Source organism: Macrotis lagotis, chromosome 7, assembly GCF_037893015.1.
Source record: "Macrotis lagotis isolate mMagLag1 chromosome 7, bilby.v1.9.chrom.fasta, whole genome shotgun sequence".
Lineage (NCBI taxonomy): Eukaryota > Metazoa > Chordata > Mammalia > Peramelemorphia > Peramelidae > Macrotis > Macrotis lagotis.
Window position 1 is genome coordinate 42043224 of NC_133664.1, and position 20104 is coordinate 42063327.

General features: G+C 39.4%; 1 protein-coding gene across 3 annotated transcripts in view; it reads right to left on the reverse strand.

Moving 5' to 3' along the window:
• Positions 1 to 20104, reverse strand: part of LIMD1 (LIM domain containing 1) — a 91002-nt gene that overhangs the window by 13470 nt on the left and 57428 nt on the right. For all 3 annotated transcript variants that reach the window (XM_074195863.1, XM_074195865.1, XM_074195864.1), the window contains 5 exons: positions 7464 to 7531; positions 3375 to 3437; positions 2914 to 3044; positions 1581 to 1632; positions 345 to 413 (listed from right to left, as the gene is read on the reverse strand). In XM_074195863.1, the coding sequence (XP_074051964.1) occupies positions 345 to 413; positions 1581 to 1632; positions 2914 to 3044; positions 3375 to 3437; positions 7464 to 7531 (383 nt within the window). The remainder of the gene's footprint in view (positions 1 to 344; positions 414 to 1580; positions 1633 to 2913; positions 3045 to 3374; positions 3438 to 7463; positions 7532 to 20104) is intronic.

Sequence of the window (20104 nt, forward strand, 5' to 3'; positions counted from 1 at the left end):
ACTCAGGCTTTCACAATCATCTCCCTTAGAAATCGGATCCTAAACCTGTGGCTCAGCCAGCACAGCATGGTAACACCTGTACAGCCAGCCCTGGTCCTGGTGTCCACAACAAGGGGACTGTTAGAGCTCAGGTGTGCTAAGAATAATGGCGAATTTCAGATATGTGAGCTGGCAGAGGAAACCAAACCACTCCTAATAGCAAACATTCAATCCTCTGTTCTGTTTCCTGCTGGCTATGCTATGTAGAATTTGTTAATTCAGGGGGGTAGGGATGTGAAGGAGGGGGTGGACTTTTTTCTCCCCCTTTCAGGTTCCCTAACCCTCCCCCAAAATGACTGGTCTACCTCACAGTGATAACATTCCACGTGGTAATCTTTATCCATTGATACAACACGGATGGTTTCATCAGAGCCCTGCACCAGAAAGAAAAGGAACATCAGAGGCAGGAAGAACATCAGAGCAGAGGTGCTCATGGACTGTGTAAGGTACCATAGCAGGACAAAGGAGGCATTTTTCCTCCTGGGAGGAATCCTGGACTCACAATAGAAAATATAGATTGTGAACATACTTATGAGAGAAAAAAATACATTACTTTCTCTTGAAGACTAGAGGGGAGGGGAGGAAGCATGGCCTTGTTCCCAAACTGGTGTAAAGAGTCTAGGGTGGGAGAGAAAAGATAGGAGGAAAAAGGACCCTGTGTTCAAGCTTCTTGGGTGGACAAACATATTTATCTGTGGGGTTTTTTTTGCAAGGTAATGGGGTTAAGTGACTTGCCCAAGGTCACACAGCTAGGTAATTATTGAGTGTCTGAGACCAAATTTGAACTCAGGTCCTCCTGACTCCAGGGCCAGTGCTCTATTCGCTGTGCCACCTAGCTGCCCCTAACCATTATATTTATCGCAGAGATAGTTTCTATTAGTTTAAGAAGGAGAATAATCATGTTTGTCCTTCATTTTCAAAAAAGACCACAACATCAGGGAGGTGATGCCATGACAAGCAAGTGAATTGGACTGTGCTAAGTCAACAGCCTCACTTTCTCCTCCAGAGCCATGTGGGTTCAGTGGCCAGATATGAATCAGGACGCCTGGAGATGGCCCTGGATAGGAAGCAATCAGGGTTAAGTAACTTGCCCACAGTCACCCAGCTAGTAAGTGTCAGAAGCTGGATGACTAACTCCCATTCTCCTGATTCCAAGGCCAGTGCTCTATCCACTGTGCCAGGAGAGATGATGAGAAGACTGAGAGTAAAGAAGTAGTTGAGCCTTATGGAAATCTTCACATCTAGGAAGTCCTTCAATTGAAGGCTGGAAAATGGACTATATTTATCTCTTCCTAAAGGTGTTGTTGGGTCATTTCAGCCATGTCTAAGTCTTTGTGACCTCTTTAGGAATTTTCTTGGCAAAGACCCTAGAGTGGTTGGCCATTTCCTTCTGTAGCTCATTTTACAGAAGAGGAAATTGAGGCAAATAGGGGTGAAGTGACATGTCCAGGCTGTATCTGAACTCAGGTCTTTCTGACCATAGGACTTGGCACTCTATTCACTTTACCACCTAGCTGCTATTCTTCCTGAAAGTATCTTACCTCAGACGGAAGAATAGGAAGTCCACACGCTGCACACTTGGGCGCCAACACTCTACAAATACAAGATGCGGAACACTTGTAACAGCAGACAAAGAACAAAGGGTGAGGCCTTTTTCCAGGTAAAAGCCTCGAAATCTTCTTAAAACCTGCCCAAATGAACAGCACACACACACACACACACACACACACACACACACACACAGACACACCTTCTGACCTATAGATAAAAATCTGTCCCTCTTTCACCATCTCTCTCTTGCTCTTAGATTACCTTAGGACTACTCTACAATTGTCTAACCTGCCTATGCAACTAGAAATTCCTCACTGTTGTCTTTTGTTTGCATAAAACGGGGCTGCCCTCTTGGTACAAGTCAATGCATGAACAGTTTGCCTGTTTAGGAGTGAAGAGTGAAGATCTCGTCAACATGGGTCCTTCCTCTACTTGAGAGAGACTGAAACTTCTTATTGTCCAAATTGTCCAGGAACTCCACCAAATAGGGCTTACCCACTGAGGTACAATTCTTTCTCTAGAGGGTCCATGCCTTCAGTTTGGGCCCATCAGAGTTTTCTTTGTGAACACTGGCTGCTCTTTGTTCTAGATAAATGAGTAACCTCACTTCTCTTCTGGTTAGATAGCTCTCAGGTGACATCCTTTATAGGAATTGCACAATTCTTTGCTAGCAATGTGGGCAAAAAACTAAACTACACACCATGCTCAGTGGAAGTTTGCTTAAGACCTGGCCAGAAGGTCAGACCATTAATCACAAAAATCTGAAGAGTTGGAAGAGACCTCAGTGGCTAGCTAATCCAACCCAGACCTCAAATCAACCAATCAAAAGGAATTACCACTATAACATGCAATAAGAGATTCTGCTTAAAGACTTTGACAAGAGGAGAACCTCCATTGCTTCTGGAGGCGGCCTTTCATTGTGTGGAAGACATCAAACATCAGCGCTTTTCCTGGTTTTGCCCTCTGGGGTAAAAAACCCAAGTCCAACCCCTCTGATATGGGATATCTTTTATATATTTGAAGACAACTCTCACAAACTTCACATATGCCTCACATAGAGCTCTTTATACTCTTGCTATATACTCCAAAAGGTTAAACATTTATTCTAAAATTGGCCAATACTGAACATGTATAACCTATATCAAATTACTCAACCTCCTCAATGGAGGAGGTAATAAAAGAATTTGAAACTGAAAAATTAAAAAAAAAATCCAAATGTTTAAAGATACGACAGTGCTTTTTAATTGCAGAGTGCAGTCCAGCTCTCTCTTGGCTGGGACTAACTCCTCTTACCCTTGGAGTTGTTCCCTACTAGTTCCTTACTTGTGGTAATCTCGGACACAGTAGATCTTGTTCTCCGTGTCTACTGTGAAAGGCACCCCATCCAGACACTCATTACAGATCACACAGCGGAAGCAGCCTGGGTGATAGGACTTTCCTAAAGCCTGCAGGATCTAGGAAAAATAAAAGAGAGATAGAGAAAGAGAAAACAATGGGATTTGCAAGGATTAGGGAGAAGGTGAGAAGGAGCAAGAAGAGAAGAGACAGAATAATGAAATAGGATACAACAAGTAGTAATGATCCATGGGAGACCCTGTCTTTATAGTGTCTAATAAAAGCCAGATACACAGGGTTCTATTTTAGCTAACCAATCTCATGTGTATTTTTGCATTTCCAAAGGAACTAGTTGCAAGAGTGGGTGGTTTCCTTCACTTCTGTATTTTTGGCCCTGGGAATGTGTTCAGTCCATAGATCATTGTCTGTTTTTGGCTATCGCTACTCACCATATCCATTATCAAGTGTCCACATACAAAACACCTATCAGCAGATTGTTGGAAACCAGAATACTGCAAGGGAAAAGAAAAATAGAGTTAAATTTACATAAATAAAATAAGTAGTCCATTTGAAAATAGATTTTTGAGTGGTAGTATATAAATGTAATGCAAGTTTATCACTCTGTAAGAAATCATGAGCAGGGAGCAGCTAGGTGGCACAGTAGATCAAGCACCAGCCCTGAAGTCAGGAGTACCTGGGTTCAAATCCGGTCTCAAACACTTAATATTACCTAGCTGTGTGGCCTTGAGAAAAAAGAAATCATGAGCAGGTGGATTTCAGAAAAACCAGGAAATATTGACATGAACTAACACTAAGTGAGGTGAGCAGAACCAGGAGAGTGCTATAAATATTAACAGCAACATTATGCGATGGTACATTTGGCTCTGCTCAGCAAAACAGTGATCAAAGATCTGTGATGGAAAGTGCCACCCTCATCCAAAGAAAGAACAACAGAGTTTGAATGCAAATTGAAGCACACTATTTTTACTTTTAAAATCGTTTTATTTTTTTCTTTCTTGTGGTTTTTCCTTTTGTTCTGATGTCTTTCATAACACGACTAATAAGGAGATATGTTTGACATGACTGTACATGTACAGTCTATATCATGATTGACTGGGGAAAGGGGAGTTGGAAGGAGAAAAATCTAGAACTCAAAATCTTACAAAAAAAATTTTGAAAACTATCTTTATATGTAATTAAAAAAAAAGAAAAGAAAATGGATGTTTGACTCTGTGAAGGAAGTCTGCCTTCATAAAATGTGCAACAGAACTACGTTTAAATTTAACAATACTATCTAGAGATGTTATGGCATAAGATAGCCAGTTTTGGGGTCATGAAAATGTGAGTTCAAATCTCACCCATGCCATATACTTATCATATATTATTAGCATTTTGAATGTACATCTGTGCCAATGGATAATCATGGCATTTCTAATGGGGTCTAAGACAAGCCACTGGGTAACTCTGAGCGAGTCATGATGTCTGAAGACTACTAGTCCCAGAGGTCAAAGAGTAGGTACTGACCTACACTGGTAAAGAGTTTTCTCACTTGGGACTTCTAATGAAATCACAAGACCAGTGAAAAGAAAGAAACAAAAATGCATTCATAGATAATATTTTTTAAAGTTTGACAGTTGTTTTATATTCATGATTTCATTGGATATATATCCCAAGAAGTTGATACCACTGGCATTATTATACAACAGATGGGGAAACTGAGGCTTAGAGAGTTTTTAATGACTTGTCCATAGTCATACAGTTAATAAGTATTAAAGCTAAGATTCGAACCCATCTGCCTGGTCCCAAGTCCAGCATTCTTTCCATTATACCTCACCACCTCTCAGACTTACAATTTCCTTTGTAATAAAGAAGCTTACTCATTATATCTTGTCCATCTTGGGAAAAAAAGTTATACTAATTTTACTAAACTCTAATGGAAAAGGGAATTATTTTTCTGAAGAGACACCATTTGGGTAATCTCTTGTTGAGCCTAGGTAAGTCAAACCATTGCCAACACAGTTCAAGTTTAATAGGAGAAAGGAATATCACAAGATAGTGTTTCCAATCTGCACCTGTTCCAAGGTGTAACACACTCCTTTCTGTTTGGAAAATGGCATCTGAAACAAGTCAAGCTGCTAGCTAAAGGTAATAGGACAAGGAGCATTGCCTAGTGATCTGACATAACAAGCACATTAAAAGTTGCTTTTGCTTTATCCAAACATGAGGAGGACATAGGGATGTGGGTTCTAAACCCAACTCTGTTGGGTGACTCAAGACAATGACAACAGCTGATCCAGGTGAGGTTGACAAAGGCATCTTCATACTTTGTCCCATTTGATCCTTCAACAGCCATACAAGGTAGGCACTATTGGGATCCCCATTTTTCACATGAGCAAACTGAGTCTTAGAAAAAGTGAAAGGAATATATCCATATTTACACAGCTAATCAATGCTGGGCATGGGACTCAGCAAGTCAGGAAGTTAGGCTAGATGATGTCTAAAGATCCTTCTGATTCTTCATTTAAATTAGGGGTTTCTAGCTTTGACAAATTATTTCATGCAGAAGGAAAAGTTGAAGGGATTTAAAGCTGGAAGTGATCTTAGGTTAGCACCTTCATTTTACAGGTGAGAAAAGAGGCCCAGGATTTGTCAATGTTACTCAATCAGAATTGGAATCTGGATCCTCTGACTTAAAAATCTGATGATTTTTCTAAGTGGTCATTCCTATCATGCAACACATAGTCACTTAAAACAAATTTTAAAAACAAAAACCCTCTATTTTTTTGATATTTAATATTCTTGCAAAATTAAAATTCTAATACTAATTAAAAATAATTGAAATTCTGATATCTCTTTCAGGGAATATGATGCAGAAGAGCAGTTTTATCCTGGAATCCAAGATCCCCTTGCTGGGCTGTGGATCTCATTGACTTCACCCATCTTGTAGCCACCACTTGGAACATTCAGTAGGGGAATTCAACAGAGCTAAAGGGTATTATTGGCTGAAATGACAGAGAAGATGGAGATAATCCAGAGAGGAACTAAGATAAGAGGGGGTCTCATAACCAGGACTGGCTAAAGCTACCAGGAAGGATTAATCTAGGGCAGTGAGGTGAACAGAATACTAGGCCTGCAATCAGGAAGACCTGAGTTCAAATTGAACCCCACATACTTTCTAGTCGTGTGACTCTGGATAGGTCACTGTTCAACTTAGTTTTCTTATCTATAAAGAGGATAATAACAGCCCCCAATCTCCCAGGGTTGTTGGAAGGATTAAATGAGATAATAGTAATAAAGTGCTCAGCATAGGGCTTGTTGTTGTTATCTTTTATTATAAATTATTGTTAATTGTAGTAGTAGTAGTAGTAGTAGTAGTAGTAGTAACAGTAGTAGTGGTGGTGGGGGTAGTGCTAGTAGTAGTAGTAGTGGTGGTGGTGGTAGTGCTAGTAGTAGTAGTAGTGGTGGTGGTGGTAGTGCTAGTAGTAGTAGTAGGTGGTGGTGGTGGTGGTAGATTAGTGATGGTAGTGGTGGTGGTAGTGGTGGTAGTGGTGGTAGTGATAGTAGAAGAGGTGGTAGCGGTAGTATTGGTAGTAGTGATGGTGCCTATGGTAATGGTAATAATTAAGGTGGTGATAGTAGAACTAGTGGAGAAAAAATTTAGAGGGGGACAGGAAAATTGCCTTCATGTATATGAAAGGCTCTCATCCTATCATCTAGGGAAATTACCAGACCCATTTTCTTTGGCCTCCCAGGCCAAACCAAAGGGAGAAGTTGTAGTGGAGAAAATTTCAGCTCAATATAAAAATAAAAAAGTATTCAAAAGGGATTGAGATGCTATGGGAAGTAGTAAGTTTCCCATCACTGGAGGTCATTGATCAAAAGCTAGATAGCCCTTGTTGGAGATCATTGATCTAGAGAAAGAATGGATTATGGCACCCATTTAGTTCAAATCCCTCATTTTAGAGATGAAAAAACTGAAGCCCTTGAGGGAATTATTGTTCAGGTCCAAAATACCCCAGATGAGGTTCTAAACAACACTGACATCCTTTGACTCATCACACAATTCATTTTTGGACATAGAGAGGCAGCTAGGTAATGGACTTGGAATCAGGATAACCTGAGTTTTAATCCTGCCACAGTCATTTCCTCACCACGTGACTCTTACTTTGTCTCTTTGAACCTCAGTTTTCCTCATCTGTAAGATGGGTATAATAATAGCACCCACCTACCTCAAAGGGTTGTTGTAAGACCCAGGAGAGAAAAATCTGTTAAACACTTTGTGAACCTTGGAGTTCTATAGAAATCTTAGCTATCATCATCATCACCTTAGATGTGAAAAAGGTATTCCTGCCTGAGCCTCTGTCACTATGGCTCCTAAGTATTGCCTGGTGGCCACAGAAGAAGGTAATGAGGTCACAGGGGCTCTCTTTGTTTTGTCTTTTCTTCTAACATCCTCTTTCACAGTGTTTCTGTAGGAAAAAGATAAAGGAGAAGTCTTGGGGTGGGGCAGGAGAATTATGAGTCAAGGAATCACTCACCAGGAAGTCTTCTTCACAGAATACTTTGCCATTGACAAAATAAAAGGCTTTCCCCCTCAGCTTCCGACCTAAGGGAAAGACACAGAAGCAGAGGGGAAGAAAAAAAAAACAGGAAGGATAAGTTCAACAAAGAAAACTCAGCAAAAAGAACAAAATCAAATATCCCTCAGACAGATTCAAATACAAATTAAAATTCTTGCAACCTTTGGCACTGTTTTGTAACCAGACAAGAACTGAGGCTTTGAGTAAGGCAGACAAACAATTTGGCACCAAGGTCTAATGACCTTGTCATTCAAACCTTCTAGCATGATATATCATCCTCCCAATACTTCCTGCCTGTCCCTTAAAAAGGAGCTGATGAAATATTTAGCAGCTGTGTGGGCCAAAGGAAGCACTCAGGGATGAAGGAAGCCCAGAAAAACACACATATCCTTTCAAACAGCTGCCGCTGTCTTGCAGTTTCTTATCATCATGTGGTAGAGTAAAAATTTAACACATTTTTCCAAGGAATAATCATTGAGGGAATGTGCTGAATGGGGAAGTCAACTACACAAATTGAATGTTTTTAAATTTGCTTTTCTCATTCCCACATTCTATTTTTTTTTCTTGGAGTTCAATTGTAGAAAATACATACTGTAAAAAAGAGGCTTCCCCTCTTTTAATCTGATGTTAGTTAAGTTTAATTTAATGTATTTTGATGTAAGTTGAAGTAAATTAAGGGGGGAAAGGGTTTAAAGGTGTTCAATTTCTCTGGTGAAAATGGAATGTTACAGTTCACATCCAGCTACTGAAAAATGGCTCATGTAGAAGACAACTCCATAGGAACTTTTATGAAACAGTGGCATCCCCAAATAGCTCTCTAAGGAGTTATGTCAAACACTTATCAACACAAACAGAACAGATGTATAGATAGTTGAGAAATTCAGTTCTGACTCAAGATAAAGGTTTAATTAACTCTCTGTATCTCTGGGCCCAGGATTGTATTCCCTTGCACCCTTTCCAAGACCTTGTTCTATCAATTATCTCTGTCTCCATTTTCAATGACACTGGTTTATACCATTTAGCAGTTTCTTACTAATTTTTCCTCCTAAAGACCACTGGAGTTTCATGCAGGACTCCAACTTGATGAAATAGTAGGCTTAGAGATGAAAGGGAGCATTAGAGGCAATTTTATCCAACATTCTCATTTTTTTTTAACCAATGAGAAAAACCAAATAGTTGTCTTAAGTTAGAGTGAGAACCTTAAAGCAAGTGTATTTAAGAAGCTTGGAACAGAGATTCTCTACTGAAACACAACCTTTCTCAGATTCTGAACCAAATTCAAGCTTGTATTTTTTTTTTTTGGTTCCTTGGTTCAACATCAGCTTAGGTTGTTGGGTTGTATCCTGGTTAGTTGGATTGCGGTTGGGTTAACAATCCAACCAATGATTCCATTGGTTCTATCTTTTAGTGAGGAAAAGAAAATGGGAAATACATTGCTATACATGATTCTAACTTAGGAGATGGCAGCTCACTCAAAAAAGAAAAGTTGTTTGGAATTGTTCAACTTTTTTTTTTATTTGTAGAGGATCAAAGATAGCATTCTCAGGATCTATGCCTTAAGTTCAAATATGTCAAGAAGTGATCATCGAAAATAAAACAATTGATGATTTACAAAGAAATTAGGTTGAAGAGGAAAAAGGGCCAGAGATATAGATATCAGCATCCTATGTCTCCACAATGTATTCTACACTGGGATCAGAGGAAGGTCACTTGGCCAATGGGTGGATGTGAGTTTCTAGCAAGTAGCTTCATTTGTTAAAAGTAGAGAAAGGAAAAAATCTGGGGAGACTGGTGGCCTCTACTGGGCCAACAAGGGAAGCATTTTGATTAGCAAGAAAATAAAGTGGGAGGTTAGGTGGTGCAGTGGATGGAGCACAGGCCCTGGAGTCAGGAGGACCTGAGTTCAAATCCGACCTCAGACACTTAATAATTGCCTAGCTGTGTGGACCTGGGCAAGCCATTAACCCCATTTGCCTTGCAAAAACATAAACAAAACAGAACAAAAAAAGAAAATAGGTCAGGGAAGTAAGACAAAGTTATAGAGGGTTCCAGAAACATTAGGCTGGATGGATAGGAGATAGTGGTTTGGCTACAATCCCCTTCTCTCAGTCTCCTGTATCCTGTGCTATATATCTATCTTTTCTTCTCTATTTGTAGGTCTTCCCTGCTCCCCTTGACTTACCCTAAGTCCAAATTTCCCCTTTTTTCTTTCTTCCTCTTGACTAGTCATAATTTTTTTAAAAAACTGAAACATACTTTGATGTTTTCCTTCCCTGAATAAAAATCATATGATTCTTTTGATTGACTATATGATTCTATTATGAAATATTATGATTTTTTGTTTCAAATTTATTGATATCTTTATTTTTGTACTCTTTTCTTTTTAAAAACTGAAACATATTTTGATGATTCTTTTGATGATTTTATTATGAAATCTTATATTTTTTGTTTCAAATTTATTATCTTTATTTTTGTGCTCTTTTCCATAGAGTCACCCCCTGTAACAAAGAATAAAAAAGAGAGAAAAAAACCCATTCAGCAAATCTAAAATATACCTCAACTGGGTCTAACATGTGATGATCCACCCCCAGAGGAGGGGAAGAGGACAAACTTTGTCATTATAATTAATACACAGCAGCCTTTGATTTTTGAAAACAATTGAATCAATCATTCTTACTCTCAAAAAAAATGTTGTAAATTGCTTTTTACTTGGATTAATCCTTCATTTACTTATTTTTTCCTATGGGTTGGCCATTGATAGAAAAAAGCGATCTTCACCCTTGATATAAGGCAGAGAATATTTTGCAGATGCAGTGACCAATGGGGAAAGTCAGCCATCTGGACCTCCCTTGAAGATCACTGGAGAATAATCATATCCGAACTTAAAAAAAAAAATCACTTAAAGAAGGTCCGACTTTTTCTCAAGAAGATTGAAAAAGAACATCCGATCTTACAAATCATCTTGTCTTTCTTGCTACTTTTTTTCTTTTATTGATAGATGAGGAAAGTGTGCTCCGAGGTGACTTGTCTGGGATCATATGTTCCAGAGCCTTTTACCAAGATCTCTCCCTCTTCCCTTCTTCTTAACCCCCCTCCCCCATGCTGTCCTCTGTCCTACACCAAGTCATCTAGAGTAAGGAGGGCCCTCAGACACCACTTGGCTCAACCCCTCATTTTACAGGAGAAGAAACCCAGAGAATGCTAAGGTTTTGCCCAAGGGCACCTAGTTAAGAGTCTGGAACACAGTAGTAAGAGACAAGGCCAAGTGTTACAACCAGGGTCACACAAAACAGTGTCTGGGGGCGGCTAGGTGGGGCAATGGATAGAGCACTGGCCTTGGAGTCAGGAGGACCTGAGTTCAAATCCGACCTCAGACACTTAATAATGACCTAGCTGTGTGGCCTTGGGCAAGCCGCTTAACCCCATTGCCTTGAAAAATCTTATAAAAAAAAAACAAAACCAAAAACAAAACTAAGTACCTGCGGCTAAATTTGAACTTCGGTCTTCCTGACTCCAGCCCTGGCGCTCTATCCACCTAGCTTCCCTTAGCTATTATTACTACCATCATTATTACTATCTGTGAATTTTAACCAACAACAAGAACACTGCTAATAAACATAAAAGGAGAGCAAATATCTTGCCCTTGAAAAACAATTCTAAAAACTTAGAAAGGAAAATGATTCTCCTCTTTGTGAGTCAGGCTCTTGAGTCCCATACAGTTCTAGGTCAGTATGCAGAATGTCATTTGTTGGTCTCCTGTTGAGCTCTTTCTACAGAAATAAATTATACATAGCAGAGCCAACTGACCTGTAAATGATAAATGGAAAAAGAGTGAGGACATTTCCAAGAAACATCTTTCTATTGTGAAGATGAACACTAGAGGGTGCAGTGAGACCTGGTTATGGAATGCCTTACCCTGGTGATCTAAGATTGGCTTGGCTTCCAAGTTCATTGTTGAGAATAGGACTGATTTGGGGGGAGGAAAATGGCCCTTCTGACCCACTCACTGTGAGGAGGAGCAGGCCCTGATGAATCTGAAGTGGCAACCTGTTGTTTAATCTGGGTCACATTATCTCTACCCAGCAGGTTGGGCAAATAAATTCCCATGATGTTGGGTCACCCTACAGAGCTTTCTGGGGCCAGAGACATCCTGCATGATGTCACTAGAGGATGGAGGGAGTGGGAGGGGTTCTGCTATCCCCTCTGCCCCAGAAAGATGCCGGAAAGCCCACAGGGTGACTGAAAAGAACACTTGCACGAGGAAAGTCTTTAAAATATTTTTAAATAAACAGACTTCCATCAAGACTAGAAACTAACTAAATTGGGAACAAAGTAAAGACTGACAGATAGCTTTCCATGGGGAGGGGGGAGTAAGATTGGGGGGAAATTGTAAAACCCAAAAACTCAAATAAAATCTTTAATTAAAAAAAAGTCTAGAAACTACACGTGTATATGTGTGGGTACATGCACATGTGTGTTAGTGTATATATTTTCTGGGAAGTGTGACATTGTGGTTTGTGGGTGGGGGTTTTTTTTTGTAGTCCTGGTTAGTAAGTATTTGAGACTGAATTTGAACTCAGACCTTCCTGCCTCTGGGTCTGGTGCTTTAGACACTATAGCAAATAGCAGTCTCAAATGCTGACTCTGCTACTTAACACTTGTCCAACTCTGGGCAAGTCCTAAAGCCTTCCAGGATCTGAGTTTCTTCTTATGGAAAATGAAGGGGTTGGATTAAATACCACCTATGTTCTCATCTAGTGCGAGAGTGGTGTTTTGACAGCTACTATAACTCTGATCAGAAAGAAAGAGGGAAGGGGCTCGCATGCTCAGAGTTCAGGTCCTGGGGCCAGAAGATGTGAGTTCAGATCTGACCTCAGACTAGCTTTGTGTGATCCTGGGCAAGTCATTCTGCTGCTACCTGCCTCAGTTTCCTCATTTGTAAAATGGATTCAGTGGTGTCTAAGTTCTCTTTCTGTGGTATGTGAACAGTATCATCGGTCAATTGAAAAAAAGAAACTTGAATTTTCACTGTGTATAATAAATAATATAATATTAAACTAAGAAATGAATGTGGGCCTTTTTTCCTTTTCCACAACCTTCCCCAAAAGGTCAGTTCACTAACTAGACTACAAATTCGATCTTATTCATCTTTGTATCTCCCTTCATTGTCTACACAGTGGCCTATATTCAATGGGTATCCAGGATTTATGGATTGGTTCATTATTATATCATTCTAGAATACTCTATTACTAGGGAGGCTACAGTTCTATCAGTTCCAAGGAGAAAGCTCTGGTGGTTCTAACACTGATGAATTAGTGGCCTCACTGTGCCTCAGTTTCCTCATTCATTAAAATGAGATAATCCTAATGTCACAGAGTTGTTGCAAAAACTGATAAGATACTATACACAAAATTATTTGTACCACTTAATCAGCTATATAAATGTCTATCATCATTCATAAATTATATACTATATATTCATATAATATAGGAATATTTCATAAATATGTTATATAATAAATAATCTTATGACTTTTTAATGATATATATTTATTATTATTAAGTGGCAGTTTTTAAAAAGCCTAGTGTCTCATTCTAGGAAAGACAATATATTTTCATCAATTCCTTTAAGACTGTATCCTTTGAAAGCAAAGATAAAAGCACAAATGCCAAGTTTGACCCTTATCAAGAATGAAAAGTCACCACCACCTTGAATCTAATCCAGTGTTCATCTCATCTAAATAGGAAACTGTGGGAAAGACACACGGACACTTCCTGCTGAGTCAGCAAGCACTGGACAAAGGCCAAAGGTGAAAAGAAAAAAATCAAATAACAGGTCAGGGAGCAAAAAAAAAAAAAATCACAGGGAAGGGAAAGAATGGGGGCCCAGTGGGGAATGGTTTCTGGCTTTACATTGCCCTCTCTAAGCGACAACATATGCTTTATTTTTTATATTTGATTGTATTTCCCCCAATTTCATGTAAAGACAGTTTTTAACATTCATTTTTGTAAGATTTTGAGTTCCACCTTTTTCTCCTTCCATCCCTTCCCTTCCCCCTTCCCCAAGACAGAGAGTAATTTGCTTTGGAATATGCAGGTACAATCATATCAATTTTAAACCAAGTTCCAAGTATGTTGACACCTTCTGATTGGAAGGCCAAATCTTTGTAGCTAGCACCCTCGCAAGATGTTGAGGCCTGAGGAATCCTCTAGCCCACCCTCAGAGTCACCTCAATTCCACAGGTGCCTCCTATTGGCCAAACACTGAGCTAGAGAGACAAATACAGAGTCTTCCCTCAAAGGGTAGAAGGAGAAGAGAAAATGGAGGCTAAGAGCCTCAAGTGACCTATTCAACCAAAGTCAGCGGTAACCCCAGGATTGGAAGCCCAGTTTCATAATGATAAACTCACTGTATTTTCCATTATAGCAAGTGAACATAATTTGTTTTTTCAAGGTGTGTTTGCTGTTTGCAACTTGAAGGAAACACAGGGCAACAAATTAAAAAGGGAAAGTTCCAAACTTACAGAAAGTTCTAAAACCTAGGGAGGTTTTGTGGTGCAATGAAAAGGATATTGGATCTAAAAGCTAAATAGGATCTAAGTTGTGCCACTTCATCCCTCTGGGGGACTCTGAACCTCAGTCTCTTCCTCTGCAAAGTGATAGGATTGAACTAGGCCTTTGAGGTTCTATCTAGATCTTTTCCCTGAAATATAAGGGAGAAAGGGCCTGATAGCTAACAGTACCCCTCAATACTCCCAGAGGCTTTGCCCTTCCCTAAGAAACCTCAGATTTTTCAAGTCCTCAATAAATAAGACAGAAAAGTTTCTCCTGGGATTCCCCAGTCTGGATCCTCCCCCTAATTAACAACCACAACACCAAGCAATTATATAGCATTTTAAGATTTGCAAAGCTGAGATGCCCTAGGGAATATATGATTTTGAGCTGAAAGGAACATCAGAAAGCCTCCAATGTAAGAGTTATTAACCCACAGCACAAGGTTCATGACTTTTTTTTAAATTGATAATTATAGTCAATATAATTGTAATTGTTTTCCTCTGTAAGAGGAGGCAAGGGAAAGGAGGCAATGGAATGAAGGCAGTGGGGCAGACAACAAATATTTAGAGTATTCAAGGTCAGTTCAGGATTTGGCTATGGCATCACAAGGGTCAAGGGATACATGCCAGAAACTTTTTTAAGAAAACATGGGTTCCCAGAGCCACCCTCATGTGGAACCTTTGGCAGTAGTACGCTGCTAGAGGACTGATAACTAAATCCACTTCCAGAAGACAAGGTGTCTGGAGGGGACATTAGATAGGTTAGCAAAACTGTCCTTGAAAAGCCATGGATGGGGTGAGGTTGGGTATGGAAAATGCAAATGACGGCTTCTTATAGCAGAGGGTCTTGAGAAAGGGGGTTAGATCCCAGGGATGGGAAACAGCTTGAAGTTTCACTTTCACATAAATTACATGAAACCTGATAAGGAATTTCAGGTCCTCTTAAACACCCTTCAAATCACAGGAACCATTTCTATGCCAAAAGGAGAGTAGGGTGTACCAAGGCCTGCGTGAACTGACTTGCGAGGAGAGATTGCAAGAGCAGTTCCACCTTGGAAATCAGCAAATGCTATAAATTGGAGTTTGATTTACTGGTTTGTTGACTGTCTAGACTTAACAAAGTCATAGAGAAAATGTAAATGATGCAGAATAAACAAAAAGTGTGTCAAGCTTTTTGGAGAGTCAGTAGTTAAATATTTATCAGCACATCCCTGAGAGTAGGAAACCAGGCCTAGGGATTCTCTCTGTTTGTTACTGAGGTGATATTTTTGCCAGACTGCCAAAAGGGACCCATAGCCCACAAAGGTTATGAGCCTCACTGCTGTAAAACTCCAATTCAGATCCTTAGCAGGACTAAAAACTCAGGTATTATACCAAGTCTTTCTGTTAGATGCTCCCTTGAAGCCTCACCACCATCACCATCATCCCCTATCATCACCACTACCACCACTATTACCCCCCCATCATCATCATCATCACCACCACCACCACCATCACCATCAATCACCATCATCATCATTCACACTCTTCCTGGTGAAAGGAAATAGGGTATTGTGGCTAGGGAGCTAGCCTTGGAAATGGGAAGCCCCAAGTTCAAATCTTCTCTCTCTTTCTTTCTCTCTCTCTCTCTCTCTCTCTCTCTCAGTCTTTATGAAGATGGACAAGTCATTAAACTTTTGGATACTTTGGGTGAATCTCTGAGACAACAAACCTCTTAAAGAACTGGGAATATCCAATTGGCCCCTTTAAGACTTAAAATGGATTTTGCAGACAGAGGATAAGGGAGTAGAGAAGATGGGGAAAAAAGTGATACTTCTTTTGAGATTCCCCCCCCCCCAATTTAACTGCCTAGATTAAAAAAAATTAAAAGCTCCAGGATTCAGGTTATCCATAATGTCTAATATTGGTTCTGTAGAAGTGATAGTGAAATCCACCTTGTGTCTCTTAGGAGAAGACTGCAGGTATGTTGCTGCAGATGCCTTCAAGTGGAGTTCCCTCGCTCAGTTTGTTTTGTCTTCTTGTTTTTCTTTGTTATAAGAGATAGAGGGTCCTGGAGCAGGGAAGCAGTGAGGATGACTATGGACAGTTTCATAAGAAACAGTTTAAAGCCATGAAAAAAAATTTCAAATTACTATGTGCATTTTTAAAAGGAGCATAAGAAATTAATCATATTTCAATAATAAATGAATGAATATGGATAGTGACTGGACCTGCAATTTCATTTATATAAGGAACTTCCAGAGGAGAAAACTCTTTACCACTGTAAGTTGGCAGGCACCTCTTTGACAATTTTTAGTCTTAGAGAGTTTCTTGTATCAATGAGAGATTAAGTGAAATGCTAAAAGTCACAACCGTTATGTGTCAGTAGCAGGAATCACTTTTTTAGGGCTAGGAAAACTAAACAAACAAATAGATGAAGGAATGAACTTAATTAATTGATGAATATATAAATAGTATTTGATGGATCAATTTCCTCAGCCTCTCAAAGGTGCCATACATCAAGAACCACATTTTAGAGGCTATGAGCACAGGTATCTCTCATGAACATCAGAGGAACGTGTGCAAGGGATTGTTTTGCTTTGTTATGCTTTAGTTACTAGTTCAGTCTTAACTTTCAGTTCTCGTTTTGAAAAAATGCCCTTTTTGTTTGTAAACCACATCAATGCACAGTGGTTTGTGTGTCATCCATGGCAACTTGTCAATTCTGAGTTTAGAAGGCTGGACTAAAGCATAAGGCTCAGGGTATTCTGGGATCCAGAATCTTAACTGACAGGTAACTGAAAAAAAAAACCAAACCTACCCAAACCCTGTCTGGGGTATGGCTTCAAAGTGCAATGACTAAGATTCACTTTCTCCTGACAACCAGAACCACTTTCACTAGTTAGCTCCATATCTAGGGAAGGAGAAGTCATATCTTTATTACTTGAGGACTCCCTGTAACCTCTTATCTGTGAAAGGGAGTTGGACACCTAAAGATTCTTGGATTCTGGCCACAAAGAAAGGCAGAACCAGAGCTCAACATGGATGACATTGTTTTTCCAAGACAATTCAGTCCTGACAGACTGGGGACAACTGTGTTTACTCCTTGTTTTAGAAGGAACAAAAGCAAAACCCAGTATAGACTAGAAGTAGCTCTGTTCACACCGTCTCTTGGCTGGAACTGGAAATACCAAGAAGTCTTGCCTCCCTCCTCTCCACCCATTTTTCCTGTAGCAGGGGATCAGGAGTTGCACGTGGTTTCTATTATCAACATTCCTATTTTACTTCATGAACCTAAGAAGTATAGAATTTGGAGCTGAAAGGACCAGAGTGATAATGTACTCCAATGTCCTCATTTTCTAAATTAAGAATGTGAGGTTCAGATAAATATAAGTGATTTATCTGAGTCAGCTAGAGGGGGTGACATCATGCACAGAGTGCCTTAGATTTAGAATCAAGAAAAGCTGAGTTCAAATCCAGCCTCAGATACTTACTAGCTGTGTGGCCCTGGGCACATAACTTAATCTCTGTCTGTCTCAATTTCCTCAGCTGTAAAATGGGGATCACAGCTGGACTTCCTTCCCAAGTTATGAAGCTCAAATGAGACAAGAATATAGTAACCACTAAATAAATGCTTATTCTTTTCCCTTCCTTTCCCCAAGTTCATACACATAGTAAGTGGGAGGACTGGGATTCCAACCTTGATTTTTCTGACTCCAAATTCAATTTTTTTTCCAACTATCCCATGTTACTCTAGGGCAGAGCTCTATACCTCCTCTCTCAGTTTTTTCCATTGTTCCAACAGCTATTGTTCTGATTGTAGAATCTCAGAAGGTTTTTCTCCCCATGTCAGAATCAACCCTCTGAAATGTTTTCCTAGAGAGGTTCAAATTGCATTTAAAAGCTGTAACTGAGGGGGCAGCTTAGGTGACTCAGTGGATAGAGCAATGGCCCTGGAGTCAGGAGCACCTAAGTTCGAATACAACTTCAGACACTTAATAATTATCTAACTGTGTGACTTTGGGCAAGTCACTTAACCCCATTGCCTTGCAAAAAACAAAAAACAAAAACAAAAGCTGTAACTGAAGACATCTTGAGGTAGCATGGTCTGATAGATAGAGAACCATTCTTGAAAGCAGGGGGATATCAAGTCCAACTGTGTGATCCAAGGCAAAGACAACTTCTGAAGACTCTGAACAACTCCATAAGATTATAAATTGCAGGGGAGATGTCAACTTGTAACAGTGAAAGGAGTTTCTTATCAGGAATTGCAATGAGTCATTGTCATCATAGGTCCAAGTCCTATTCCCTTAATCAAGGCAACCTTTTGGAAAAGGATAGTAAAAAATAACCTTAAAGGAAAGACCATGGCAAGAATGTCATCACAGAGATGGATAAGAACTGGAAAAAATGATGAGCCAATGACCTAATAAGACTGAAGAGTTACTAATGGACCATGTACGTTCTCCTCAGGCATCCACACAACATCAAGACAGTAAAATAAACATACACAGGACAACAGGTGAATCCCATATGTTGAATTTCTGGGAATAAATGAATGGGATTCATTGGGATCTGCCTGTCAGGATGGACCTATTCACATTTATCCTGTCAATGTTGGGTCTATCATAGACACTTATTAAATACTTAGTGATTGATGGGGTCTTTGACTCATTACTGTCAAAGAAGGCTGAAGAATATTTAGTCAGCAAACACTAAATTTCCCAAACAGAATTGAAAAAGAAACCAAAGGACAATTACTCTCCTCTGGTATTTGGGGTGGGGAGTATGCCAGTCAGAAGAAATGGGTGTGAATCTCAGTTTTGCTATTTACTAGCTGTGTTACATTGGAGGCATCCCAACCTCCCTGGCTTTGTTCCCTAATTTGCAAAATGAGGGTTTAGGTCTAGATCAAGATTTCTTAATGTAGAATTTTAAAAATAATCTTTTGATAATTGTATTTCTATTTCTATTTTTTTTTTTTTTAGTTTTTGCAAGGCAATGGGGTTAAGTGACTTGCCCACGGTCACACAGCTAAGTAATTATTAAGTATCTGAGGACGAATTTGAACTCAGGTCCTCCTGACTCCAGGGCCGATGCTCTATCCACTGCACCACCTAGCTGGCCCTTGATAATTATATTTCAATATGATTGATTTCATTTGTAATTCTGTGCATTGTATTTATGTACTTAAAAACATTAATGCATTATTCTGAAAAGGGGCCCATAAACTTCATCAATCACTGTCTGTAGGATCCGTGATCCAAGAAGACCAAGAACTTTTGCTCTAGATGGCTTCCAAGAAACTTTTTTTGACATGCAAAATGCAATTCTTCAAGACCTGTATTTTTTTTTCCTAGAGCTGTTATTATCCTGGACTCCAAAGGGCAAGCAGAAGTCACAAATTCACCAAATTGATCAAAGAAAGTACTATTGTTATTTGAGAAGCTACAAATGCAAATAACCCTGTTGATAATTTCTAATGGGGAAAATATGCAAATGATTTCCCCTCTAAGAATAAACACTCCAAAGACTAACACTTCACTCTGTAGGACAGAGTTTAGACCCATGTAGGGTATGGAGCAATGGAAAATTAGGATTTCTTATTCCGTACTAAACTATGAGAACAATGAAGGCAAAGACCACAGCTCCCAGAACAGTTGGTATCCTGAAAAAAGTAGAGATTTAATATATACTTAATCAAATGAGTGATATTAATCAATAATTTACTTATATTAATGAATACTAGACATTACCTCATATCAGTAATGGATTGAGGCTCAAGGGTCTCCCAATAAAGTACCTTTAAATCTGGGCATAGCTTAGATCCTTAGCCAGTCAATATCATTAATCACAAATTTTAGATCTGGAAGGGAACTGAGAATTTATCTACTCTCACTTGTACCTATTAATTTGTACCATCTCAACAAGTCTCAACTGAACCTCCACTTGAAAATCCCCCCAATGAAAGGGAGACCCCATTATTTCACAGGGTCATCCATTTGGTCAACTCTAATTGTTAGGACATTTTGTCTTACATCAAGGTAAAATCTTTCTCCCCTGCAAT